Raw genomic sequence first — 27,911 nt, 5'->3', positions numbered from 1 at the left:
TGTCCATCCTGTACTTAGTGTTAATCTAACTCTCTCCCTTCTAGGTATAAGACTTAATATTAGCCCTTCCTAAATTTCATCTTATTTGGTTACAAGTTCATCTTTCCAGCCTGCCTTGATCTCCCTGGTTTCTGCCACCATTAACTGGTGCATTAGCTATTCTTCATAGCTTTGTGGCATTCATAAATTTGATAAGTGGACTACTTACACCCTTACTTGAGTCATTGCACAAGCCCAGTTAGAACAGGGAAATTCTAAGTTCAGAACTCTGAATCCTCCCCATGAAGTCCTCCTTTCTGGTGTGTCCTGGTCAGTTAATCAGCTCTTTTTTCTGACTTTTTTCAGTCTGTTATGGATCCAATGAACAGTTCTTCGAGCCCTCACTTTATCTTCATGTTTACAAAGCTCTCACAAAAGAAACTGTCAAATGCCCTGTTGAATAGTACATATTGCCTTCATACAGTCCTCATTTGCCAGTCTAGAGACCATACCTACAGAGGAAATGTGGCTGGTCTGCACAATGTTGTGGTTGGTGTACCCTCATTTAGCTCTTTGTGATTCCCATTCTTCTCTTCAAATTTTCAAAGCCCATCCACTTTCTGATTGCTTAAATCCCAGACTTCCCAGCATGGGCTGTAGGTTCTTTGCAATCTGGCCCCAATTTGTATACCATCTTCATCTCCATCAAAGTCATTCCTTCTCTTTGAAACCATCCACATCAAACTTCTTGCTGTTCATTAAATATTTGTCTCTTATTTATGTTTCTGTAATTCAGTATATGTTATTACACCCACCTGAGATGCTGCTGTGCTCTTCTTCCCCTTTGTCCATCTGGAAGATTCCTATCAATTTTAGAGAGTCTGATAAAATGTCCTTGACTTTCATTTCCATGCTTTCCTAACACTTTGTCCACACATGCACTGAATACATCGCACCATAGTGATTTACCCATCTTTCTACTGAACTCTGTCTTGGGAAAGGTCTATTCATCATCAGAGACTAGCATAATGTCTGGTATGTTGTAAAGGACTTAATAGACATGTGTTGAATTCTACTGTAGAACTTTCCTAATGGGCAGGCTCTAGGTACCAATCCAGTATGTGCATCTTCTCCCTTATTTCCGGCAAACTGGCTCAATTTTGCTATCACCGTTTCTCTACCATGCTTTAAAAGTTCCTGAGAATTTCATTTCCAAATTCTCTCATTGCCAGTGACTGGAACTTCTCTGACTTTGGAGATAAATTCTTTGAGACGATTGAGTGCCTTTTTAATTTTTATTTTGGTTGTGCCGTGCGGCATGCAGGATCTTAGCTCCTTGACCAGGGATCGAACCCACACCCCCTGCACTGGAAGCACGGCGTCTTAACCACTGGACCGCCAGGGAAGTCCCTGAGTGCCCTTTTTATTTTTCTTCTCTTATCCTGAGCCTCAGTTGCCTCTTAGAGGTGTTATCACATAATGTAAGAATCATTAGATTTGGAATCTTGAGACTGGAGTTTAAGTCCTGACTCTAATTCTGCCAACTTGTGTGACCTTGAGAAAGTAAGTTCACTTTATTGAAACCCAGTTTTCTTATTTGTTATTTGAAGGTTATTGCTTCCATTATTATTATTTTAATATTCTAATCATGTCTTCTATCATTTCTAATTTGAAGACTGTTCTTGGCTAAGAATTTGGAAACTAAATAGGAAATCAGTTCTTCTGTGTTTTCCTATCTTCTGGGGTCATGACCCCACTTACCCCTGTCCAGCTGCTGGACTCTGCACCCATGCATCCCAATACGAGCCCCACTGAAAACTCCAAACATGGTTTGTTCTTGCCATGCTTAGCCCTCCTGCAGGGGCTCTATCTTCTAGCTCTCATTATACCATTCTGATGCTGTCACCTGGTTTTCACTACATTTTAGACACCATACACTGCCTGTTGGATGGATTGTTTTCAATTACTGTAGCTACAGCTGCCCCTGGTGTCTGACCAACAGAAATGATGGTCTATTTCTAGGCCACTGCTTCTGATCTAATCAATATGACTGCTATCAGACTGCCTTTCTAAATACTTTACTTGCCTTGCAATAAAAAGATTTTCACACAGAACAAAGCAGATAATATGAGTTTTGTTTTATTGTTAAGGACACTGAGGCTTAGAATGGTCAAGTCACTTGCCCACTGTGACCTAGATTTTAAGCAGTGAAGTCAGCTAAAACTAGATGTTCTGATACCCTCTCTAGTCCTACTCCAACATGCCAAAAGGGCAGGAACAAGGTCGCAACACTTTCTGTATTCCTTCCCAAACATTATACAGCATCTCACTCATAAGATGTGTTCAACTAATTTGCCAGCTAATTGAAAAGTGTATATAACACTTAAAAATTGTGTCACTTTGGAAGTAATCTATATCAGAATTTAAACATTTTAACAGGAAGGAGTGTTATGATGTGATTTCTTTTGTGTTATGATTTCTAGTCATCTTGTGTGAAAGTTACAGGATTTATGCTATGTTAAGCTATGCTAAGTAGTTCAAATGGAGTCACAGTGGTCAATGTGAACTTTCATATTAGTTGTTTGGAAATGTCTGCTGTAGGATTGCAAGTGTCTTTGAGTAATAAACTGAGAGTGCTAATTTCGATAAGGGATTTATTAGGCAAATTAGGATTTATGTCACTGGAACTGAAGGAGCAACTGATAGAGACAAGATCCCCTGGGGTATAACTGTTGCTCCTACTGACAGACAGACTTCTTAAAATGAGACCACTGAGCTGCATGACTGGAAGGCTCTATGCTGGAGGAGCCAACTCTGAGCTGCTGAGAGCTATTCCAGGAAACTGCTGGGGGCTCCCTCAGAGTAACAGATGTCTTCCCACACATACTTGTCGCTTGTCAAGAGCCCTGCTGCTGGACCTGAGATGCCTCCTTCCCATGCTTTTCCTTGGAGCGTCTCCTTACCCCCTTGCTATTTCCCCACTTTGACTAACTCATGTTGTGTGCTAATTGTGTGCAATGTACCTAGTGATTTGTGAATTGAATTGGCTACATTTCGTAAGTCTATAATTCTGTGATTCTTTTCTTTTTTTTTAAACTTTATTGGAGTATAATTGCTTTACAATGTTGTGTTAGTTTCTGCTTTATAACAAAGTGAATCAGCTATACATACACATATATCCCCATATTTCCTCCCTCTTGCGTATTCCCTCCCTCCCACCCTCCCTATCCCACCCCTCCAGGTGGTCACAAAGCACCAAGCTGATCTCCCTGTGCTATGCGGCTGCTTCCCACTAGCTATCTATTTTACATTTGGTAGTGTATATATGTCCATGCCACTCTCTCACTTTGTCCTGGCTTACCCTTCCTGCTCCCGTGTCCTCAAGTCCATTCTCTACGTCTGCATCATTATTCCTGTCCTGCCCCTAGGTTTTTCAGAACTTTTTTTTTCTTTTTTAGATTTCATATATATGCATAAGCATATAGTATTTGTTTTTCTGTTTCTGACTTACTTCACTCTGTATGACAGACTCTAGGTCCATCCACCTCACTACAAATAACTCAATTTCTTTTCTTTTTATGGCTGAGTAATATTCCATTGTATATATGTGCCACATATTATTTATCCATTCATCTGTCGATGAACACTTAGGTTGCTTCCATGTCCTGCCTATTGTAAATAGAGCTGCAATGAACATTGTGCTACATGACTCTTTTTGAATTATGGTTTTCTCAAGGTATATGCCCAGTAGTGGGATTGCTGGGTTGTATGGTAGTTCTATTTTTAGTTTTTTAAGGAACCTCCATACTGTTCTCCATAGTGGCTCTATCAATTTACATTCCTACCAACAGTGCAAGAGGGTTCCCTTTTCTCCACACCCTCTCCAGCATTTATTGTTTGCAGATTTTTTGATGATGGCCATTCTGACCGGTGTGAAGTGATACCTCATTGTAGTTTTGATTTGCATTTCTCCAATGCTTAGTGATGTTGAGCATTCTTTCATGTTTTTCTTGGCCATCTGTATATCCTCTTTGGAGAAATGTCTGTTTAGGTTTTCCACCCATTTTTGGATTGGGTTTTTGTTGTTTTGATATTGAACTGCATGAGCTGCTTTTTTTTTTTTTAATAATTTTATTTATTTATTTTTAGCTGTTTTGGGTCTTTGTTTCTGTGCGAGGGCCTTCTCTAGTTGTGGCAAGTGGGGGCCACTCTTCGTCACGGTGCACGGGCCTTTCACTATCGTGGCCTCTCCCGTTCATGAGCTGCTTTTAATTTTGGAGATTAATCCTTTGTCAGTGGCTTCATTTGCAAATATTTTCTCCCATTCTTAGGGTTGTCTTTTCATCTTGTTTATGTTTTCCTTTGCTGTGCAAAAGCTTTTAAGTTTCATTAGGTCTCATTTGTTTATTTTTGGTTTTATTTCCATTTCTCTAGGAGGTGTGTCAAAAAGGATCTTGCTGTGATTTATGTCATAGAGTGTTCTGCTTATGTTTTTCTCTGAGAGTTTGATAGTGTCTGGCCTTACATTTAGGTCTTTAATCCATTTTGAGTTTATTTTTGTGTATGGTGTTAGGGAGTGTTCTAATTTCATTCTTTTACATGTAGCTGTCCAGTTTTCCCAGCACCACTTATTGAAGAGGCTGTCTTTTCTCCATTGTATATTCTTGCCTCCTTCATCAAAGATAAGGTGACCATAGGTGCGTGGGTTTTTCTCTGTGCTTTCTATCCTGTTCCATTGATCTATATTTCTGTTTTTGTGCCAGTATCATACTATCTTGATTACTGTAGCTTTGTAGTATAGTCTGAAGTCTGGGAGCCTGATTCCTCCCATTCCGTTTTTCTTCCTCAAAATTGCTTTGGCTATTCGGGGTCTTTTGTGTTTCCATACAAATTGTGAAATTTTTTGTTCAAGTTCTGTGAAAAATGCCAGCGGTAGTTTGACAGGGATTGCATTGAATCTGTAGATTGCTTTAGGTAGTATAGTCATTTTCACAAGGTTGATTCTTCCAATCCAAGAACATGGTATATCTCTCCATCTGTTTGTATCATCTTTAATTTCTTTCATCAGTGTCTTGTAGTTTGCTGCATACAGGTCTTTTGTCTCCTTAGGTAGGTTTATTCCTAGGTATTTTATTCTGTTTTTTGCAACGGTAATTGGGGGTGTTTCCTTAATTTCTCTTTCAGATTTTTCATGATTAGTGTATAGTAATACAAGAGACTTCAATGCATTAATTTTGTATCCTGCTATGTTACCAAAGTCATTGATTAGCTGTAGTAGTTTTCTGGTAGCATCTTTAGGAATATCTAGGTATACTATCATGTCATTTGCAAACAGTGACAGCTTTACTTCTTCTTTTCTGATTTGATTCCTTTTATTTCTTTTTCTTCTCTGATTGCTGTGGCTAAAACTTCCAAAACTATGTTAAATAATATTGGTGAGAGTGGACAACCTTGTCGTGTTCCTGATCTCAGTGGAAATGGTTTTAGTTTTTCACCATGGAGAATGATGTTGGCTGTGGGTTTGTCATATAGGGCCCTTTTTATGTTGAGGTAAGTTCCCTCTATGCCTACTTTCTGGAGGGTTTTTTTAATCATAAATGGGTGTTGAATTTTGTCAAAAGCTTTTTCTGCATGTATTGAGATGACCATATGGTTTTTCTCCTTCAATTTGTTAATATAGTTTATCACATTGAGTGGTTCGCGAATATTGAAGAATCTTTGGATTCCTGGGGTAAACCCCACTTGATCATGGTGTATGATGCTTTTGATGTGCTGTTGGAGTCTGTTTGCTAGTATTTTGTTGAGGATTTTTGCATCTATGTTCATCAGTGATATTGGTCTGTAGTTTTCTTTTTCTGTGACACCTTTGTCTGGTTTTGGTATCAGGGTGATGGTGGCCTCATAGAATGCGTTTGGGAGTGTTCCTCCCTCTTCTATATTTTGGAAGAGTTTGAGAAGGATAGTTGTTAGCTCTTCTCTAAATGTTTGACAGAATTCATCTGTGAAGCCATCTGGTCCTGGGCTTTTGTTTGTTGGAAGATTTTTAATCATAGACTCAATTTCAGTGCTTGTGATTGGTCTGTTTATATTTTCTATTTGTTCCTGGTTCAGTCTTAGAATGTTGTGCTTTTCTAAGAATGTGTCCATTCCTTCCAGGTTTTCCATTCTATTGGCATATAGTTGTAGTAATCTCTCATGATCCTTTGTATTTCTGAAGTGTCAGTTGTTACTTCTCCTTTTTCATTTCTAATTCTATTGATTTGAGTCCTCTCCCTTTTTTTCTTGATGAGTCTGGCTAATGGTTTATCAGTTTTGTTTATCTTCTCAAAGAACCAGTTTTCAGTTTTATTGATCTTTGCTATTGTTTCCTTCATTTCTTTTTCACTTATCTCTGATCTTATCTTTATGATTTCTTTCCTTCTGCTCACTTTGGGTTTTTTTTTGTTCTTCTTTCTCTAATTGCTTTAGGTGTAAGGTTAGGTTGTTTATGAGATGTTTCTTGTTTTTTGAGGTAGGATTTTATTTCTATAAACTTCCCTCTTAGAACTGCTCTGCTGCATCCCATAGGTTTTGGGTCATCATGTTTTCATTGTCACTTGTTTCTAGGTAGTTTTTGATTTCCTCTTAGATTTCTTCAGTGATCTCTTGGTTATTTAACATTGTATTGCTTAACCTCAATGTGTTTGTATTTTTTACAGATTTTTTTCCTGTAATTGATATCTAGTCTCACAGTATTGTGGTCAGAAAAGATACTTGATATGATTTCAATTTTCTTAAATTTACCAAGTCTTGATTTGTGACCCAAGATATGATCTATCCGGGATAATGTTCCATGAACACTTGAGAAGAAAGTGTATTCTGTTGTTTTTGGATGGAATGTCCTATAAATATCAATTAAGTCCATCTTGTTTAATGTGTCATTTAAGGCTTGTGTTTCCTTAATTATTTTCATTTTGGATGATCTGTCCATTGGTGAAAGTGGGGTGTTAAAGTCCCCTACTATGATTGTGTTCCTGTCGATTTCCCCTTTTATGGCTGTTAGCATTTGTCTTATGTATTGAGGTGCTCTTATGTTGGGTGCATAAAGATTTACAATTGTTATATCTTATTCTTGGATTGATCCCTTGATAATTATGTAGCGTCCTTCTTTGTTTCTTGTAATAGTCTTTATTTCAAAGTCTATTTTGTCTGATATGAGAATTGCTACTCCAGCTTTCTTTTGATTTCCATTTGCATGGAATATCTTTTTCCATCCCCTCAGTTTCAGTCTGTATGTGTCCCTAGGTCTGAAGTGGGTTTCTTGTAGAGAAGATATATACGGGTCTTGTTTTTGTATCCATTCAGCCAGTCTATGCCTTTTGGTTGGAACATTTAATCCTTTTACATTTAAGGTAGTTATTGATATGTATGTTCCTATGACCATTTTCTTAATTGTTTTGGGTTTGTTATTGTAGTTCTTTTCCTTCTGTTGTGATTCCTGCCTAGAGAAGTTCCTTTAGCATTTGTTGTAAAGCTGTTTTGGTGGTGCTAAATTTTCGCAGGTTTTTGTTTTGTCTGTAAAGGTTTTAATTTGTCCGTTGAATCTGAATGAGATCCTTGCTTGGTAGAGTAATCTTGGTTTTAGGTTTTTCCTTTTCATCACTTTAAATATGTCCTGCCACTCCCTTCTGGCTTTCAGAGTTTCTGCTGAGAGATCAGCTGTTAACCTTATGTGGATTCCCTTGTATGTTATTTGTTGTTTTTCCATTGCTGCTTTTAATATTTTTTCTTTGTATTTAATTTTTGATAGTTTGATTAATATGTGTGTTGGCATGTTTCTCCTTGGATTTATCCTGTATGGGACTCTCTGCACTTCCTGGACTTGACTGAGTATTTCCTTTCCCATATTAGGGAAGTGTTCATCTATAATCTCTTGAAATCTTTTCTCAGTCCCTTTCTTTTTCTCCTCTTCTTCTGGGACCCCTATAATTTGAATGTTGGTTTGTTTAGTGTTGTCCCAGAGTTCTCTGAGACTGCCCTCAATTCTTTCATTCTTTTTTCTTTATTCTGCACTTCGGTAGTTATTTCCACTATTTTATCTTCCACGTCACTTATCCACTCTTCTGCCTCAGTTCTGCTATTGATTCCTTCTAGGTAATTTTTAATTTCATTTATTGCATTGTTCATCATTGTTTGTTTGCTCTTTCATTCTTCTTGGTCCTTGTTAAACGTTTCTTTTATTTTCTCTATTCTATATGCAAGATTTTGGATCATCTTTACTATCATTACTCTGAATTCTTTTTCAGGGAGACTGCCTATTTCCTCTTCATTTGTTTGGTCTGTTGGGTTTTTACCTTGCTCCTTCATCTGCTGTGTGTTTCTCTGTCTTCTCATTTTGCTTAACTTACTGTGTTTGGGATCTCCTTTTTGCAGGCTGCGGGTTCATAGTTCCCGTTGTTTTTGGTGTGTGCCCCCAGTGGCTAAGGTTGGTTCAATGGGTTTTGTAGGCTTTCTGTTGGAGGGGAATGGTGCCTGTGTTCTGGTTGATGAGGCTGGATCTTGTCTTTCTGGTGGGAAGGACTGCATCTGTTGGTGTGTTTTGGGGTGTCTCTGACCTTATCATGATTTTACGCAGCCTCTCTGCTAATGCGTGGTGTTGTGTTTCTGTCTTGCTAGTTGTTTGGCATAGGGTGTCCAGCACTGTAGCTTGCTGGTCGTTGAGTGGAGCTGTGTCTTAGCATTGAGATGGAGATCTCTGGGAGAGCTTTCGCCGTTTGATATTACTTGGAGCTGGGAGGTCTCTGGTGGACCAATGTGCTGACCAAGACCCTCTCAGGCACACAGCTCAGAAGAAAAAGGAGAAAAAAGAAAGAAAGAAAAAATAAATAAAATAAAGTTATTAAAATAAAAAGTAGTAAAAATTATTTAAAATGAAAAAAATTAAAAAGTAATAAAAAAGAAAGAAAGAAAGAAGAGAGCAACCTAGCAAAACAGCAAATCCACTAGTAATAACCAGCACTAAAAATTATACTAAAAACAAAAAAACAGATAGCCAGAACGCTAGGACAAATGGTAAAAGCAAAGCTATGCAGACAAAATCACACAAAGAAGCATACACATACACACTCACAAAAAAAGAAAAAGAAAAAAATATATATCTCTATATAAAAATACAAGAAAGAGAGCAACCAAATCAATAAACAAATCTACCAATGATAATAAACTCTAAATACTAAACTCTGATGAACATAAAACCAAAAACAAGTTAGATGAAGGAAGCAAACCCCAAGTCTACAGTTGCTCCCAAAGTCCACTGCCTCAATTTTGGGATGATTTGTTGTCTATTCAGGTATTCCAGAGATGCAGGGTACATCACGTTGATTGTGGGGATTTAATCCCCTGCTCCTGAGGCTGCTGGGAGAAATTTTCCTTTGTCTTCTTTGTTCGCATAGCTCCTGGGTTTCAGCTTTGGATTTGGCCCCTACTCTGTGTATAGGTCACCTGAGGATGTCTGTTCTTCACTCAGACAGGACGGGGTTAAAGTAGCAGCTGATTAGGGGGCTCAAGCTCACTCAGACTTGGGGGAGGGAGGTGTACGGAATACAGGGGGAGACTGCAGCGGCAGAGGCCGGCATGACATCGCAACAGCCTGAGGCACACCGTGTGTTCTACCGAGGAAGTTGTCCCTTGATCACAGGACCCTGGCAGTGGCAGGCTGCATAGGCTCCAGGGAGGGGAGGTGTGGATAGTGACCTGTGCTTGCACACAGGCTTCTTGGTGGCTGCAGCAGCAGCCTTAGTGTTTCATGCCCATCTCTGGTGTCCGCACCGGTAGCTGTGGCTCGCTCCTGTCTCTGGAGCTCGTTTAGGTGGTGCTCTGAATCCCCTCTCCTTGCGCACCCAGAAACAATGGTCTCTTGCCTTTTAGGCAGTTCCACACTTTTTCCTGGACTCCCTCCCGGCTAGCTGTGGCACACTAGCCCCCTTCAGGTTGTGTTCACGCAGCCAACCCCAGTCCTGTCCCTGGGATCTGACCTCCGAAGCCGGAGCCTCAGCTCCCAGCCCCCATCCGTCCTGGCGGGTGAGCAGACAATCCTCTCAGGCTGGTGAGTGCTGGTCGGCACCGATCCTCTGTGCGGGAATCTCTCCGCTTTGCCCTCTGCACCCCTGTTGCTGCGCTCTCCTCCGTGGCTCCAAAGCTTTCCCCCCTTGCCACCCGCAGTCTCCACCCGCGAAGGGGCTTCCTAGTGTGTGGAAACTTTTCCTCCTTCACAGCTCCCTCCCAGAGGTACAGGTCCTGTCCCTATTCTTTTGTCTGTTTTTTCTTTTTTCTTTTGCCCTACCCAGGTATGTGGGGAGTTTCTTGCCTTTTGGGATATCTGAGGTCTTCTGCCAGTGTTCTGTAGGAGTTGTTCCACACATAGATGTATTTCTGATGTATCTGTGGGGAGGAAGGTTATCTCTACGTCTTACTCCTCCACCATCTTGAAGGTCTCTCTAATTCTGTGATTTTTAACCTGGCCTCACCGCTGGGCCCTGACAAACAAGGAGAGAGGGATAAACTCCTGATAAGGACAAATTTTAGTTTTTATTTTTTTCCTCTTTGCCAGCCCCCTGACATTGGTATGGGAGTTTAATTAGCAAGAAAATGGCCATAAAATAGACAAAAGGATGGTAAAAGTGGAGAATAATTCATTAATGTGAGTATTGTGCCATAAATAATTGAGAGTTGACTACAAAGAGGAAAGTATTTCTTAAAAGTCTGTCATTTCAGATAAGATTTCTTAAAACGCTTTGCTTTTTTCACCCTGCCTATATCAATCTCAAATCAATTATCCCATAAAATGCCAATGTAATATTGTGACCAGCATTATCCATTTAACATGTCCTCATCTTTGTACTAGCCCCTGTGTCACTTGCAGTTCTTTCACACAATAAAAGCCTCAAATTAGTAAAGTGCTTTCTTCTAGAAATTCAAAATGCTTTATCCATGTTAATGTTTAATTAATTCTCAAAGCATTTCTCTGTGGAGTGGGCATGTAGTAGGAAAAGGAATTATTCTTTCCTTTTATGACACATAGGAAACAGGTTTGAAGAGCATATCATTTCCATCTACTGTGGAACTTGATGCTAATTCAGTTTTGTTCAAAGTCATAGACCATGTTCTTTTCAAACAGAATCATGTTCATGGATTTATTCACTCAATAAATCAGCAAATAATTACTGGGTGCTCTCTCTATGTCAGGTCCTGTTCTAGACCCTGGGGATATAGCAGTGAACAGGAGAGGAAAAATGCTTGACCTCGCAGAACTTAAATTCTTTCAGAGGGAGACAGACAACAAACACAGTCAATAAGTAAATTGTATTGTATGTTTGAAGGTGATTAATGCTCTGAAAAAGAAAACAAATCAGTGTAAAAAGGAAGGGGAGTGACAGGAGGGGGCATAACTTTAAATAAGTTATTTAGAGTAGGCTTCACTGAGAGGGTGCCTCAGCAATATCTGAGGGAAGAGCTGTCAGGGCAGGGGGATCAACTGCTACAAACATCCTGTGGTGGCAGCATGCCTGGAATGTTTCAGGAATCAAGGAGGGCAGTGTGGTTGGAACAGAGTGAATAAGGGGAGTAGCACAAATTAAGGCCAGAAGAGGTAACATGGTGTCAGATCAAATGGTGTCAGAATGAGGTCACTAGGGTGGGCCCAAATCCAGTATGACTGGTGTCCTTATACAAAGGGGGAAATTTGGACACAGAGAAGAACACAGAATATGATGTGAAGAGACACAGAAAGCCATCTACAGGCCAAGGAGAGAGGCCTTGGACAGATCCTCCCTTCAGAGCCTTTCAGAAGAAACCAACCCTGGCCGACACCCTGATTTTGGACATCGAACCTCCAGAGCTGTGAAAGAATACATTTCTGTTGTTTAAGCCACTCAGTTTGTGACGCTTTGTTACAACAGTTAGCAAACAAATATACTATTTCCAATATTTCAAAAATATTAATCAAATTCTATTTTTTTACAAGGTAAGACTGAAGCTAAAGACAAAGACAACAACAACAAAGACCTTAAATGTCATTGTTTGGGGTGGAATTACATTTATTGGGTGAAGTAACAGGACTTTTACCTGATGCTCAGGAGTTCTATATAGCGTGAAGAAATGGATGCATTACGACATTTTACAATTTAATTTGTTTGACAAAAATATCTCAAGATATAGGGTCCATGAGGAAAATGATAAGTGATTTTGAGCGATGATATCTGAGAATCACATATTTACATGGTTTTGGAAAGAAAGAAACAGAAAAACATCCCAGAATATCCATGTTGTTTTGTTGTTTGCAACATAAAAAGTCATTACATAGGCCAAAAATACAAAAAAGAACATATTAAAGCTTTATGTTCTAAGATCCAGACAGGCTTTGAGAGAGGATCTAGTCTAATTTCCACAGTTTATATATGAAAAATGTGAGTCCTAGAAATGTGAAGGTGATGGACATAATTTTGTTTCCAATATACTGTAACACAAATTATGAATTGTTTAATGAGGCTTAATAATAACAATAGAAGAAATGGTGAAATGTGCTATTCCTTGAATCTTCCTCCTTGATATTTGCCTTGCAAGGGTAAGTAGTCAAAGGAATTTTGAGTCATAAAGGCACAGAGAGAAAGGTGTAAGTTAGGTACGTGGAGGGATGACAGTGGGATGAAAGATGAGACAGACAATAGAATGAAAGGCATCCTGGTGGGAGACCCCTGGATTTTTTTAAACTCATGCTGTTGCTAGAGGCATTTTTGCACATTTTTTTTCATAGGGCTTTGGAGACACATAGAGGCATGTTTGAATCCAGGCTCTGATAGTTAGAAGGTATATGACCATGGTCAAGTTTCCTAACATGAACCTCAGTTTCTTTACATAGCTTGTGGGGTAAATTTTGTCAGAAATTGTGAGAATTAAAAAAAATGTATAGGATGAATATAGATATAAATTATGTCTATATATAAATATAGATATGGTAGGAATCCTGTAAATGGTGGTCTTATTATAGTAATTTCCTAATGTGTTTCAGAATTTCTTGCCTTTGTGTCTTACTGGAAACCCTTTCTGTCATCATCTCTACATGGAGATATCCTATCAGTCCTTGAAGAGTCCAGTTTGAATGTCAACCCCTTCCCTTCAGCCAGTTCACATACTTTCTATCATTCAGTTTTGCACTTTCAGGTAGTTATTGGTTTCAAGGTTTTAGCTCCCTAACTTGGATTTCTTGTAGAATAATGAAAAGCACCAGGAAGATTTGGATATGAACTCTGCCAGCCACTCAGTCAGGGAAGTAGAACCACTATGAGTATAACGGAATAAGAGTTGTATTTTAGGAACAATAGGTTACACAATTGAAATATCTGAGAAAAGTCACTGCCAGACCCTCTGAGGCCTTTGTGTCGGTGGGCAAGTTGAAGCTTACAGGGATATCTCAGAAGCCAGACATAGCCAGGTGCTGGAGGGGACAATTACAGGAAGCTGGTAGAAAGTCAATGGAAAGCTATGGTCTTTGCATGGCTACTGCTCCTTTAGGTCCACATTCAGACTCTTGGTATGTGTGTGGGGCGACTGTTGCTCATAAGGGTTGGGAATTAGGAATGTCTGAATGTGAAGTGAGGGAGAGCAAGGACATACTAGAACGCTCTGGGACTCTGTGTGTGTCACGGTGTCAAACTACAAAGTCCTTCAGAGAGGAATAGGTGCTATCTCACTTTGTTTTGCTTATTTTGCACAAATTCCTCCTTTGGCAAACTCTGCTCACATGCACACAGGGAAGGGGATCTTGGGAAATATAGTTTTGGCTAACCAAGTTGACAGAGTAACAACCAGCACGGCCACTTATTGGTTATGTGGGCTGTATCTGGACAGTTTATGTAAGCTTTCTAATCTTCCCCTTTCCCACTGGTGTATCAGTGTAAAAGACATGACAATTATAACTACCTCTGCAGGGTTTTAGTGAGGATTAAATGAGATAATAATGTATAGAATGTATTACTAAATATAAAAATTACTTATCATATTATTATTATTAGATACATCTATTCATTTAGCTAATGTGCATCTACTGTGTGCCAGAAACTATGCCTGAGATGTTATATAGCAGTGAGATAAATAGACATTATCCCTGTTATCATGAAGCTTATCAGACACCAATTAGATATTCAAATAGAGATGTTAAGCAGGCAGATGAAAGACTGGATTTCAGAGCATGGGTCTACATTAAAGGTATATATTTGGGAGTTATTAGGATTTAGGTAGCATTTGAAGGTCTGAGTCTGATTTAGCTCACCTAGGGAGTGCTCGTAAATTGAGAGAAGTAGAAGCCCAATGACTGAGATATGAGGCATACCAAAATTTAGAAGTGAAAAAGATAAAGAGGAACAAGCAATGAGGCTGCGAAACAGCAGTCAGAAATGTAGAAAAGAAATAAAAGGGGTGGGGGGATGAGAGAAATAGGTGAGGGAGTTTAAGAGGTACATACTTAACAGTTACAAAATATATGAGTCACAGGTATGAAATGTACAGTGTGGGGCATATAGTCAATAATTATGTACTATCTTTGTATGGTGACAGATAGTAACTAGACTGACTGTGGTGATCATTTTGAAATGTATAGAAATATTGAATCACTATGCTGTGCAACAGGAACTAACATAGCCTCACAGGTCAATTAAACCTCAAAAACAAACAAACAAAGAAACTCAAAGAAAAACTGATCAGATTTGCAGTTACCAGAAGTAGGGGTGGGGGGGAGGTAGAATTGGATGAAGGTAGCCAAAAGGTACAAACTTCCAGTCACAAGATAAATAAGTACTAGGGATGTACTGTACAACATGATAAGTATAATTAAGTATAATTAACACTGTGGCATGTTACATATGAAAGTTGTTAAGTGAGAAAATCCTAAGAGTTCTCATCACAAGGAAAAAACACATGTTTTTCTTTTCTTTTGTATCTATATGAGATGGTGGATCTTCATTCACTAAATTTATTGTGGTAATCATTTTATGATGTATGTAAGTCAAATCATTATGGTGTACACCCTTAACTTGTATAGTGCTGTATGTCAATTATGTCTCAATAAAATTAGAAGAAAAAAAAAGAAATAACAGCAGTGTCCTGATAACCAAATGTAGAAAGTTTTTGAGAAGGTGAGAGGGATCAACTTTAACTTCTGCTGCAAAGTTGATTCACATGATAATTGAGAACCGACCATTGATTTAGTAACAAGGAGGTCATTGTCAGAATAGAATGGGTTCAAGACAGAATTAGGGTGAGGAAATTTTTGGTGTAAAAGGAAGCAGAAAAATAGGACAGGAGTAAGTGGGAAGTGTGTCAAGGGAGATTTTACACGTATCTATAACTGTATCTACATATAGATATCTTACATACACGTCTTACCTAAGATAATCTACACATAGATATAATATCTATATGATGGGTGGATAGATGGATGGGGTATATTTTACACCTCATTCATAAAATATGAAATGTTAGCTCTATTCTGTTAGTTTGTTGATTGGTGGGAATGTTCCATCAGTGCTGAGCTTGGGTGAGACCCCCCTATAGGGACAGAACCTCTATCTCGAGGTGTGAAGGAGAAAGACTGCTTGTTTCAGGCAGTTCCTCCTTAAGAGAAAAATTTCCAAAATGAGTGAATATGCCCAGTTATTCTTTCCAAACTTATTAATCCAGTTCATGACAACTTCCCGGAGTTGACTGAGTGAAGGGGAAGAGAGAGGAGCCAAAGGGGAAGAGGTAGTTTTTGGCTATGGTAAGAAGGTTAAGGACATATATAGAGAAGAATTTGAAAAAATGGCAATTTTGCTGAAAAAGATCACAATTTCCAGAGCACACCATGGAAAGAGTTTGGGAATTGGGGAAGAGTGGGAGATGGGTCAGACTAGGGTGTGTGTAATGTAGTTTGGGCTAGTAATCTTTGCCCCGTAGTATTTAGAACAGAGGATAGGTTGAATAAATATTTGTTCCCTGAGTGAAACCTGACAGGACCTGGGTGGGACTGGGGAAATGCACTGGTGCACATGGCCCCTGGGTTTGCTTTGAACAGTTGTCCTGACCAGGGGTAAGTTCTATTCTTACCTAGGATGTTAGGAGGGGCTGGCTTGATTATTTTCTGTCTCTCCACCACACCTGGCCCAGCTGTGGAAGGACAACTTCAGATATTTATAACTTCACAACCCTGTCCCTGAAAGCTGGACACACAAGTTTCTTTACTATAGCTGGGACACAAGTGATTTTTCTTCTTAATGTGGCTCTAATCCTTACAGAAAAGAATTAGTGACAGCAACCTGAGGAATAATTATGGGGGATCAGCACCCCACACCTTCTTTGAAAACTGCTGGAGGTTGAGAGTGAGTGGGTGAAAGTTCCTCTGAGCACCATCTGTCAGAGAGAGAAACCAGATATTGGGGATGTGCCTTCATTTTAACAGGTGGCAAGATGTTCACCTCGAGTTGGCAGCCTCCAGATCATTTCCCGTTTCTCTAACTTAGGAGGAAGCTGTGAAAGTCGCAGGCAAACGGGCTGAATGACTCATTTGATCCTGGACATTTCCTTCACTCCTAGGATGTCTCAGTATCTCTCTACTCTCGTTATTTAAGCATAACGATGAACACTCATCTGCTTCCCTCGCACCGTCAGCGAAGTCATCAGGCACGTGACGAAACTGCCGGCTGCAAGGGGCTCCATCCATTCCTGCATGCCTCCATCCATCCACCCACCTACCCATCGCCCTTCCTGTTCTCCGGCTTACACTCCCATCGCCAGGCCTTCAGCGGCGCGCGCACCGCCGGGCCGGGTGTGCAAGGGCCCGGGCTGCGCGCGCTGGGGCCAGGGCGGCAGCTTCCCACAGCGGAGACTGTTGGGCGGCGGGGCCGGAGGGGCCGCGAGGCCGAGCGGAGCCGAGCCCCGCCCCCTAGCCAGCACCTACGGACGCCGGGTCCCACGTGACAGTCCCCTCCTCCTTCCCCAGTCGCGCGCACGGGCCGGGCGTCTCGGTCCCGCGCGCGCTCGTGGTCCGAGAGCCCGGGAGCAAAGCGAAGCGAAGGAGGGAGCGGCGGAGCGCGGGCCGTCAGAGCCCTGTGCCCGCGCGGAGGTGATGAAGCTGGCCGCGCGCTGACACCGCCGCACCCAGCCGCCGGGAAGAAGGCGCCTCGGGCCGCGACCTTCAGGAGAAGGTACGTGGCTGGGGGTGGGGGTTGGGGGGAGGCGGCGCCCCGGAGCCCCGCGACCCGGTCTTCGGGGCTGACACTGCCGCTGGCCCGGCTCCCGCGCGCGGCTCGGGCTCGCCTGCCATTTGCTGCCTCCGTGAGAGCCAAGCAGGCGAGCTGGGCTTGCTTGTTTTCCCCTCTGTGCCTGGTCACTCTGAGGCTTCCGCAGTTAGGTGCTGCTCACGGTGACCCAGGTAATTGCCTAAAGGGCCGACCTCCCACCTGGTCTTGTTTCCGGGACACCTTCTGATGCCTTCTTGCAAAGGTTGGGCAGGGTTACGCCGTGACTTCCGAAGCCGAGTGGGCCGAGGGGAGAGGAGCCAGTGGCCGGCAGTGCAGGCAGGTGAAAGTCGGAGAAGCTGCCCTGACTCTGTGCGGGAGACCTAGGGGAATGAAGACGAAACACATGACTGGAGAATGGCTCGGGGAATGGGCCTCTCTGATGCGCCTGCATGCGGGAAACTAGGCAGACACCTGGGCGAAAGTGTGCTGCCACAGGGTGTTGCCTTTCTGCCCATTCGGGGAAAACACCGAAGATACTGTGGAGATGCAGTATTGGGAGAGAAGAGAACTCATAGGATGGAAATGGTAACCGTGGTTTTTTTTTTTTTTTAGTGAGCCTTAAACACTTTAAAAAATGAGTACCCAGAAAATCAAGTCAATTAAGACCATAGTCAAATGACTATTTTAACTAAAAGATTGTCATTTCTTACTTATAATTCCCTGGGAGTACTGTAGGTGTAAATTCAGTTTTTTGTTTTTTTTTAAAATCTATTTCTGTGCTATTTCTTGCAAGCCAGCCCCAGCATTTAAGCATGCTCCACTGTGGGATGGGTGCTGTGGATGGGGAAGATGAATCAAGAGTCAACCTTCTTAAGTACTACCATTAGGATCTCACTGATGTCTCTCTGACTTTTGCAGGGAGGACTGATAATTCCTGTATCTAAGAGTGGACCACGTGTGTGGTGACATGGCCCAGGGGAATAATTATGGGCAGACCAGCAATGGGGTGGCAGATGAATCACCCAACATGCTGGTGTACAGAAAGGTAAGGATTTCTTCACTTTCGTGGAAAAAGGGAAACTTCTGGCTTCCTTGAATTTTTTTTCCCTCAGATCAGAGTATATATCAATTTTGTGGCCTTATGGATTCTCCAGATCCCCAGTGACTGCACATTATACTTGAGGATGATCTGACATTCTCAAGTAATGCATATGTGTAGAGACACAGTGAAGTAAATGAGGCTACTCATACTGTGTTCTCACACTTTCCCTGGTGATCTTACATAGATTAATCTGCAGTCAGCAATAGCAGCAAGTTTGGACATCCCACATATTTTGTTTGTTACATACATGATAGCATCTGTAATAGATTTTAGAAGCTTTTTCTTATACTCCTTCTAAGCATTTAAGTTATAATGATTATATAAATGTATAACATTTTAGAAATGAAAATAGACTACTTTGCAATTTTGGGGCAAGTGTGAATGTGGCTGTGAATGTATGGGTGGTTTAATAATTTTACTTTTAACTAAACAATTCCAGTTTTTTTGTGTGTTAAATCTTAGCTTTAAAGCCACCATAATAAAGGTGTATTTGAATATTGTATGTGCTTCAGAGTGGTTGCTTAGGTAAGTTCATTCTGGTTATAGTCAACAATCTTACTAAAATTAAGGAAGCAGTATTTTTTATTTAACTTCTGTACCATTTGTTTCTATTGCATTTTATGCTGGGATTATTTTTCTTTAGCATATTATCTGTAGTGCTTATGGGGCAAGATTTCTTTAGTTAACACTAGCAATGGTAAAAAGGAAATCAGACCTTGAAACGAAGGAAATTGTTAAAGATTTTGATAAGTGTGAGCCCATTGAAGAGTCTAGGATGAGTTTGCTAGAGGATCAGAGCTGGTTATGACTAAAGGTGAAGAGCTTTCCACCTTGACCTATACTAAATGAAAACTCTCCTTCTATGTGGGCCAGGATGATTAAGAGGTGGTGATGATATGTGTTTGAGGAAATCTTGTTATTGCTTTGATGTGAATATGCACGGGCATCCTGTCAATGCTAGCCTTGTAGACCGTAGTGTATTGTGTACCTGTGAATGCACTTTTGTGGGTCTGGGATAGCACAGTAAAACTTTTTATCCACAGGGAAAAAAAATTGCCTATTTTAGTCTTAAAGCATGCCAACTGGATAAATCAAGAAAATAATCCACTTGAGCCTAAGTTATTACTATTATTTTCCTACATTGATTGAAATTACTGGATATTTGCCCATTCTGTATAGATTTGGTTCTGAGAAGAACTATCTTGGGGGCAGTTATGTGTTTTTTAAAGAAGTTATAATATTCTTTATTGTTTTGTATGACTGAATATTGTAATATGCAAGATGTGAGAATTGTAAATTCTATCTTACAGGTTTGTGCAATGTCGAGAGTTGGACTTTTGTAAAATTATCAGTAGTTAGCTATTTTTGTTAGGTCAAGCACTATATTCTCTGTTTCGCTATTAAAAGATCAGGGGTTGAATTGATTGGACATCTAACAGTTAATCTTGATTAGAAATAAAGTTAATGTGACATCAGTCTGTGTCTCATTTAGTCAGTTATCATGAGAATAAGTGAAAAATGAGCCTAGGAGTTTTATAGATAGTTATTGGATTATTTAGTGTACCTAAGCTTCATATTGCTAATTTTGAAACACTATAAATTGTTTAGCATCAAATTGCCATTAGGGCTACTTATAAATTAACAGGTTATGATGACTTCAGGGAGAGAATGTAATGCCTCATTCTTTTAAGCATTGTTATTCTGTTGGGTAAGGTTGGAACTGCTTGTGCTACTTCTTTGCCCTCCTTTTCCTAGCTTTTTGTTTAGGGTAATGATACATACAATTTATTTCTAGAAAAGATTTCCCTGATAAATCATTGTTGGAAAAAAGTTGTTAACACCAGTAAATTTTACTCGGTGCTTAATTATGCATTGCCTGTCTATCCTTTTATTCTCTGAACATATATCTTTTTGTTTGCGATATAAATAATAATATGTAAAGAAATACCAGATAATTTGTATAAAGAAACACAGTTGCTCTTGGTTATCATTTGCTGGTTACCAAGTCAAATGGTCCATGTCTGTAGGCAGACATACAACATGATGTCATGTGACCATTTTACCTCTGTTTTTTGTATCTTATGTGGGCTTTGACATATAATATCTTCTCAGTAGAGGCCAGATTTTAATGTGAAGAACAGCGGAATAGTTGGAGAGGGGTAAAAAGGAAAGGAGTAGGTTGACTCCATATGTCAGCTGCTCAACCTGCATGAAAGAATAAGCGACTTGTTACAAATGCTTATTAATCATGAAGTCAGTCAAAGGTTAGGAAAGAGCTTTAGCCTCACGGTACGTTGCTTAGTATCAGTGAAGAGAATGGATAGAGAGATTGCTGTTTTATCGATTCATGCCAATTTTCCGCTTCTAGTTCACTGTTGAAACACAGTTCTTAAAAAGTGGGTTCTGTGTTCTCACCATTTCCCCTCCCTGCAAGCCACCTCCTGTTTACTGCCCAGGATTCTGATGGTTTATACCTACTAAAGATATGCACGTGCTGTTTCCATTTTTTCTCGGTAGGTTGTGAATGAGGTTTAGGAGCATTCTTGTGCGGGATAGAAAACAGTGAATGGTTGTCAAAGTGTAATGCACAGAAAAGAGCTGGGATTTGTGAATTTCTTGTGTTCGTCTGATGTCTCTCCATTATGATTATCCTCATATGGATTATTGGAATTCCTCCAAATAATGGGAAAGTTCCAGGGATCTTTTATCCATGGAGAATTCCTTAGCGATGTTCAGGAAAAATGTATTTTCAGTGGGTAGAACTATGATCCTCCAGGCAGAGTGAGTGCTGCCATAGTGAGGGCTACAGGCATTAGTAACACTGTTACCGACCAGGGTTCTTGGACTCCTTAATCAATAGAAATTGATAAGAGGCCAGATGAGAAATTCAGGCAAGGGTTTACTGGGACTCCCACTGCAGCACAGGGGGGTGAAAACAAGTAACAGCTCCCCTTGCTTGCTGCCTGAGTGGAGGGTGAGCTGGTCCCTTAAATGGGGTGAGGGTAGGGGTGGATCCGAGGGTCGGACTGGAGAGGTGGCTTGGGTCGTCTGCCCACTCCCTTGGTGGTGCTGGGTGCAGGGATCATGTACAGCACCCTGCTTTTGCTCTGGACACCTCAGAAGTGGCAGTTGGGTTTTTGGTCTTTTTGTATCTTCTTCATAATTTGCCCCAACTGCACATGCAGGCAGTTATTTTTAGTCCCTTATAGTTTCTTTGTATTCTGTTGCTCCAGGAGACGTTCGTCCAGGTGCAAGCACTGAAGCAAAGGGTCCCAGGTCCCAGCCTGTCTGAACACTGCCTCACAGTCAGGGTTGGTACCTGCAAATCAGTCTCGGATATTTGCCAGTACCTTTTTGGCTTAATGTGAGGGCTCTCTGTAGGCTTCATTTGATATCAGAGGTACATTACAAAAATCCATATTGGACAAAATATTTTCCTTACCGATTTTTCAATTTATAATGCTGCTTTTTTTTATAAGCAAGTGATTAAGTTAGAGTGGTTATGTCATTTTATGTATTTGAAAACATTCAAAAGTTTATAAAATGTGAAGCTTAACCACTTTTATTTCTGGGGCTTCCTAAGCTCCCTTCAGGTAGGCCTTAACTAGAATGGAATAGAAATAATCAACTTCCTTAAGAAGAGACCCACCTAGTTCCAACTCACCTTGGATTCGGACTAGCTTCTTGAAATGTATGTAAAGGTGAAAACTCAGAACTCAAACACTACTCTCATTCTTGATCTGCTTTGGGTAGAACTCTCATTCCTGGGGGTGGTACTGGCTGTAAAGGATCGCTGAGCTAGAACCCAGGGTTACAAGGAGACACATTCTAAATTTGGTGTCTGGCCAGCATGCTGCCCACTAGACAGTATACATCACTTTTTGTCCAGAAGCTGACATTCCTGCATTTGAAAAACAAAATTTCTAGGGCACCTTGGGGCCAGTATTTCATATTGGCTGGTATGCTGGCTTCTTACTAGCAAGAATGCTCAAAATGACCAATAATTTCTGTTATTATTGCAGCAACCGTTTATCCTCCGGTTGTCAGAAAAGAAAATGAAAATATTTTCCTCATTCACTGTTGTAGTGGAATGAACACATATTTTGGAAATAGCAAACCTATAAAGTTCACTATGCCTCTCCCCTCCCCCCCACCTTTTCCCTCATCCATTCTCTCTTCCCCTCCTCTCTCTTCATTTTCCATCTAGTCACTCTCATTCCGTTTGCTTCTTCCTTTTCACTCTTCAAAAACGACTTAAGCGGGGACTTCCTTGGTGGCCCAGTGGTTAAGACTCTGCACACTCTGCACTCCCAATGCAGAGGGCCCAGGTTTGATCCCTGGTCAGAGAACTAGGTACCGCATGCCGCAACTAAAGATCCCGTGTGCCGCAACTGAGACCCCATGCAGCCAAATAAATAAATAAATATTTTTAAAAAAGACCTAGGGTGAAGATGTAATTTTCCCTGAGATGCTGCTCATTTTAATTGTGAAAGAGAAAATGATGTCTTTTGGAGATGAGAGCAGGTACCAGCTTGTTTGAGCACCTGTTATACACAGACATTCAAGTGCTTTTAAACTCGGTATCATATTGTGGTAGTGGCAAAAGGTTAGTCTTGAAAGATTAAGACTGCTCTATTTTTTGAAGAGTAAGATGGGACCACCGGCCTTTCTTACATAAAGGTGTAATGGGAGCTATCAGCCCAGTAGGAAGATGACCTCTGCTGATTGGCTTGACCTAGACATTGCCTTTGAAAGCTTTTTCTGAAGTCAGTCTGTTCTGTGAAAACAGATATATCTGCAAGAGAGGGGAGTGACTAGTTTTCTTCTTTGGAAAAGATTTAGTCACAGACATCACTAGTTTCTTAGTGGTGAGTTAGCTGACATTTTTGGCACTAACTCAGTGCATTTGTCACTTCAGGATTGTCCAGTCTGGTCAACCTTGAAGGTGTCACATTCCTCCCTCCTCAAACTCCATTATGAAAAACAGCCTTTGACATTTTTGAACCTTAGTTATCTTACTCTGTCTGGGTATAGGGTGCAGCTACATGTTAGTACAGTAAAGAATATTTCTAAGTGATAACCAGAGAAAGGCCTGTTAGAAAAGGAAGGAATGTTTGCAAATGGATAATCACAATAGGCATTTAGGCCCCTCAGATTTCTAAATTAGGGGCTCAGATGGGAGGCGGGCATCAGAAAAATTCCATTTCTAAAATATTCCAAAATGGAGTGTCTTCTATATGCATTATTTGAAAGCACCTTCCTAGACTAAAGGATGTTGTCTGCTATAAATATGAATTTAATCTGTTTGAATCAAATGCAGACCTGTTTTTCCCTCAGTGACACAAATGCGTCCTGAGATAGGATAGGACCACCATCTATGATACTTCTGAGAAGTAGACAGAGACATTTTATGAGTAATAATTTAATGTTGAATTTTGGATAATAATTGAGTTCGGAGCAAGAAAGCCTTCCACGGTGGAGCTTTTTCCTCACCATTTGTTGCTTATCAGTGCTATTTGTGGCATTAAGATAAGAATTTGTGGCCTGAATTTTATTTCCGTTTCTCACCTCCAACCTCCCCACATCTAATTGATCAGAGGAAAGTGCAGATGTAGAAAGGAGAAGCTATGAAGGGATTTTATTGCCTTATAATAGCCTTTGTGGCTCTATTGAGTGATGGAAAGCAGGGTATATTTCGGTAGTATGATTGATGGAATGTGGTCACTGCAGAGAATATGAAAATATTTTGGATTTGGATAGTTTAGTGACTTAATAATAAATATTAAGTCTCCTTGAAAACGATATTGTGGAAAACAAGCAGCACAAGTAATTGGCCCTTGCTCCCCCTTTCATAGCTGTGAAAAGGAAGCATTTGAATGTCAGTGTTACAGAGGCTTCTATCTTACAAAATATCAATCTAAGTATAAAATAATTGTAAATGTTAAAGTGGGTATGCGGTTCCTTAGGGAAAAAAAGACCCACTTCTCTGCCATTTGCCCAAGGCAATATGAAAATTTGACTTTCCCTCTTTTTAATTCCCTTTGTCTTGTGTCTAATTCAATTAACAAAGGTCTCAGGACATTTGAACTCTAATAGACAATCATGGAGGTTATTTCAGCTCCATTAAAATTGCCACCTGGCCTAGGCTAGAAAACATTTTGACTGGGGGTGCCTATCCAGGGAGATAAGTTGTTCTGTCTTCCGGAAAAATATGTAGGAAAATGGCAGCTTTGTTCTAGCTGGGTTCTTAGGAATAGTTTAGAAGCCTTCTTATGTTAGGTCCTTCCTGGTGATTAGCAAGTAAAATTTTCTTAAGGAGTCAGTGTGCCGAAGTAGAAGCATGTGCATTGCAGTTGGGCGGTTTTGGTTTTAAATCATGGCTCTGCCATTGTTTAGCTCTGCAGTTGTGGGTTAACAACCTAACTCCTTTCATTTCAGTTTCCTTATGTATAAAATGACAAAAAATAAGGAAATATTTCCTTCATAGAGCTGTTTGATGATAAAATGAGGTAGCCTATGTTAGACCCTCAATGAATGTCTCAAAAATGCTATAATAATAATATAATTATACAATTATAATTATAACATAATTTATAATATATAATAGTTACATTATATATTGTAAGTCTAATAACTTCTTTTCTTATTACTATTTATTTAATGAAACACCTTGTATGTTCCATGGGGTCCAATATGTTGCTATATTTTTTGATAAAGGTGAAAATGTGAACATTTTAACCACCTCCAGTCACGTCTTTCTGGTAGTTAAAAAGGCAGATTCTGTAAGATGCTTTGGTAATACCATTTTTATGACACAATGAGTGTCCTGTCTTATGTTATTAGTTCGATATAGCTAGCTTCTTCTATTTTTAATAAGCCCTTTGAATTATTATCTAATATATATTTGAAGTCTGCATAGTTACTTAGATATTATGTAAACTCAATAAAGCCTTTGCATTCTGGAATTTCAGAGGTAAAAGGAAACTAAGAATTTATCTACTTTTTAATTTTGCAGATTATGAAATTTAAGATCAGAGAAGTAACATGATTTGTCTAAGGTCACACAGGTTGAATTCAGGTCTTTATTTGTCTTTCTGTGGTGTGTGTGTATCTCTCTCTTAAAATAAATGCAGTAAGTCTTGTGTTTGTAGTTCGGTTTCAGTAAGAAATCAGCATTCTGGTTACTCTGTGGCATCCATGGATTATTCCAGGATATTTAATCACCCATTATAAATAGATTACTAGATTCCCTTTTCCCTTCAACTGTAGTTTAGCATTTGGAGCCCCAGGAATGATAAGATTGGGAACTAGACGGACTGACCTACCCTGGTAGTAGTTCTGTTCTTGATTTGATCCTGACTGGAAGTTCTAGGCTGATGAAAACCCAGAATTTGATGCTCTGTGGCAACACTGTCCAATAGAGCTTTCTGTCATGATGGAAATATTCTGTGTACTGTCCAGTATAGTAGCTACTAGCCACAGAGGGTAGTTGAACACTTGAAATGTGACTAATGTGACCAAGGACTTGAATTATAAATTATATTTAATTTTAATTAATTATAATTTAAATTTAAATAGCCCCCTGTGGCTAGTGGCTATTATATTTGATAGCATAGTGATTATGGAATAAAGACCTTTGGAAAAACAGCATCAAACCCAAGAGAAGAGATAAAAGAAAATGCTATACTTAGCTTGAGACTTGGCATGCAGTGCTTGTAACAAAGTAGAGCCCAGCAAACAATTTTTAAAAATAATAATACAGATGTAAGGTTTTAAAGGAGGACCATGGTCTGCTAAGGAGATATTAGGAGATATTATAATAAATGACACCAAGGGCTGATGTTTTGTTATTTTTCATCCTATGGAAACTTTAAGTTGTCTGCAGAGTCTGGCCCTCCAAAGGTCAGATGATAGGGGCTGTCTTTCAGTAAGACTGAAGTCTGCATATACCATGAATATTCCAGGAAGTGCACTCGCAGCATCTCAGATGATTTGCTGGTGTTGAAAGTATTCCAGTTAATTTCTGTCTTATGGTGTCTCAGACATGCATCATAGCCATTCCAACTCCTAATAAGACTGAGGGAAAACCAGAAGCCCTGGGTAAAAGGGATTTAAAGTGGTTGGAATCCTTGTTCAGAATTTAAAATTGGGTTATAAAGAAATCCATTTTTTTTAAGCTCACTTCTCTTTCATATGTCTCAGAATGTTGAAAGGAAGACAGTAGTCTAGGGGAAGTAGTAATTCATGACGGAGTGACAGAGTCTCCAAGTCAGAAGGGCTAGATGTGAATTCCTGCTCTGCCCCCGACTGGCTGTGTAAGTTGGGGCAAGTGTGTTAACTTCTCCTAGAGACTACTTTACAGAATCATTGAAAAGATGAAGTATAAGTGAGAATGTTTGACTGAGAGTGATTGACAGGTAATACAGACTCTTTTTGGGAATTGTGGAAGTTACTGAGGTTCCTTGCAAGAATAAACTTTGCAAAACTCTCCTTGACAAGTCTTCCCTGCTTGCTGAGTGTCCCCATGGCTGTAGGTCATTTAGGAGTCCATCTAACATGCTTTCCCCCATTTGGTCATTGCTGGAAGATGTCAAGACCAATATAAATCTACATAACCGTGTTTGGCCACACAGAAGCTTTTGAACGTTAGGCAAAAGGTTAGTAGAAAGTTTTTCTCTAGTACAGAAATCTAGGGAAGTTTTTCACCTTTAGTATTTAAAATGATGTATACCAAAGCATTTTGAAGAAAATTAAGTACACATAGAACATATTATTAATAATATTTCTCTTGCTGAACTTTTTTTAGATGCATTTCCTCTGGAAATTCATGCCATTTGTCACTTGCTCTGTTTTATATTTAGTATTTTGGGTTTTGACTTTTGGTTTATTGTTAATTAGAATAGTTGTCATTTATTGAGTGTCAAGGCCTTTACCTGTATTACCTGATTTCCTTAAAATATGTTGCACGTTGATTATTAGCATCCTGTTTTTCTAGTAAGAAAGCTGAAACTGACTTATGCAGACTATGTGACTGCCCAAGATTGCTCAGGGATTAGTAACAGAGCTGGTGAGCTCCATGAGGGTGGAGACTCCTATCTTTCAGTGCTGTGTTCCCAGCACCTAGAAAAATGGCACATAATAGGTGTTTCTGAATATTGAGTGCCTAAGCACATGAATCAATGAGTGAATAAATGAATGAATGCTTGATCCAAAGACCGTATTCTTGCCTCTTCACTGTGTTGCTTCCATTTAAGTTAGTGAATGGGCGGCACACTCAAAATTCAGTTCTGTACACCATACATACGTTGAGCCTCAGCTCTGATTGGGCCTTGTGTGGGCATTGGGGATAGAGTTGTGGTCTAGATAGATAGGGTTTGAGCCCTCACTGAGCTTATTTTACAGTGGTGAGGACAGATGTCAGACAATAGGGTTTGAGCCCTCACTGAGCTTATTTTACAGTGGTGAGGACAGATGTCAGACAACTTATTGTAGAGTGATCACTGCTGTGAAAAGGGAAGAACTGGCTGTTAGGAAAATTTATTTATATTGGCTCATCTGGTTTCTAAAATAAATATTATGTT

General features: G+C 39.9%; 1 protein-coding gene across 4 annotated transcripts in view; it reads left to right on the top strand.

Moving 5' to 3' along the window:
* The first annotated feature begins 16,873 nt into the window (after positions 1-16,873).
* RGS7 (regulator of G protein signaling 7) overlaps positions 16,874-27,911 on the top strand; it is a 578,369-nt gene continuing 567,331 nt past the window's right edge. For 2 of the 4 annotated variants that reach the window (XM_036869713.1, XM_036869731.1), the window contains exons 1-2: positions 16,875-17,192; positions 18,147-18,273. In XM_036869713.1, the coding sequence (XP_036725608.1) occupies positions 18,196-18,273 (78 nt within the window). In that variant the 5' untranslated portion in view covers positions 16,875-17,192; positions 18,147-18,195. Of the gene's footprint in view, positions 17,193-18,146; positions 18,274-27,911 lie in introns of all 4 variants that reach the window. The other 2 variants (XM_036869740.1, XM_036869722.1) reach the window with 2 other exon arrangements.

Source organism: Balaenoptera musculus, chromosome 1 (assembly GCF_009873245.2).
Source record: "Balaenoptera musculus isolate JJ_BM4_2016_0621 chromosome 1, mBalMus1.pri.v3, whole genome shotgun sequence".
In the NCBI taxonomy this organism is placed as follows: domain Eukaryota; kingdom Metazoa; phylum Chordata; class Mammalia; order Artiodactyla; family Balaenopteridae; genus Balaenoptera; species Balaenoptera musculus.
The sequence above is the reverse complement of the archived record's forward strand: the minus strand, read 5'-3'. Positions and strand labels throughout refer to the sequence as shown.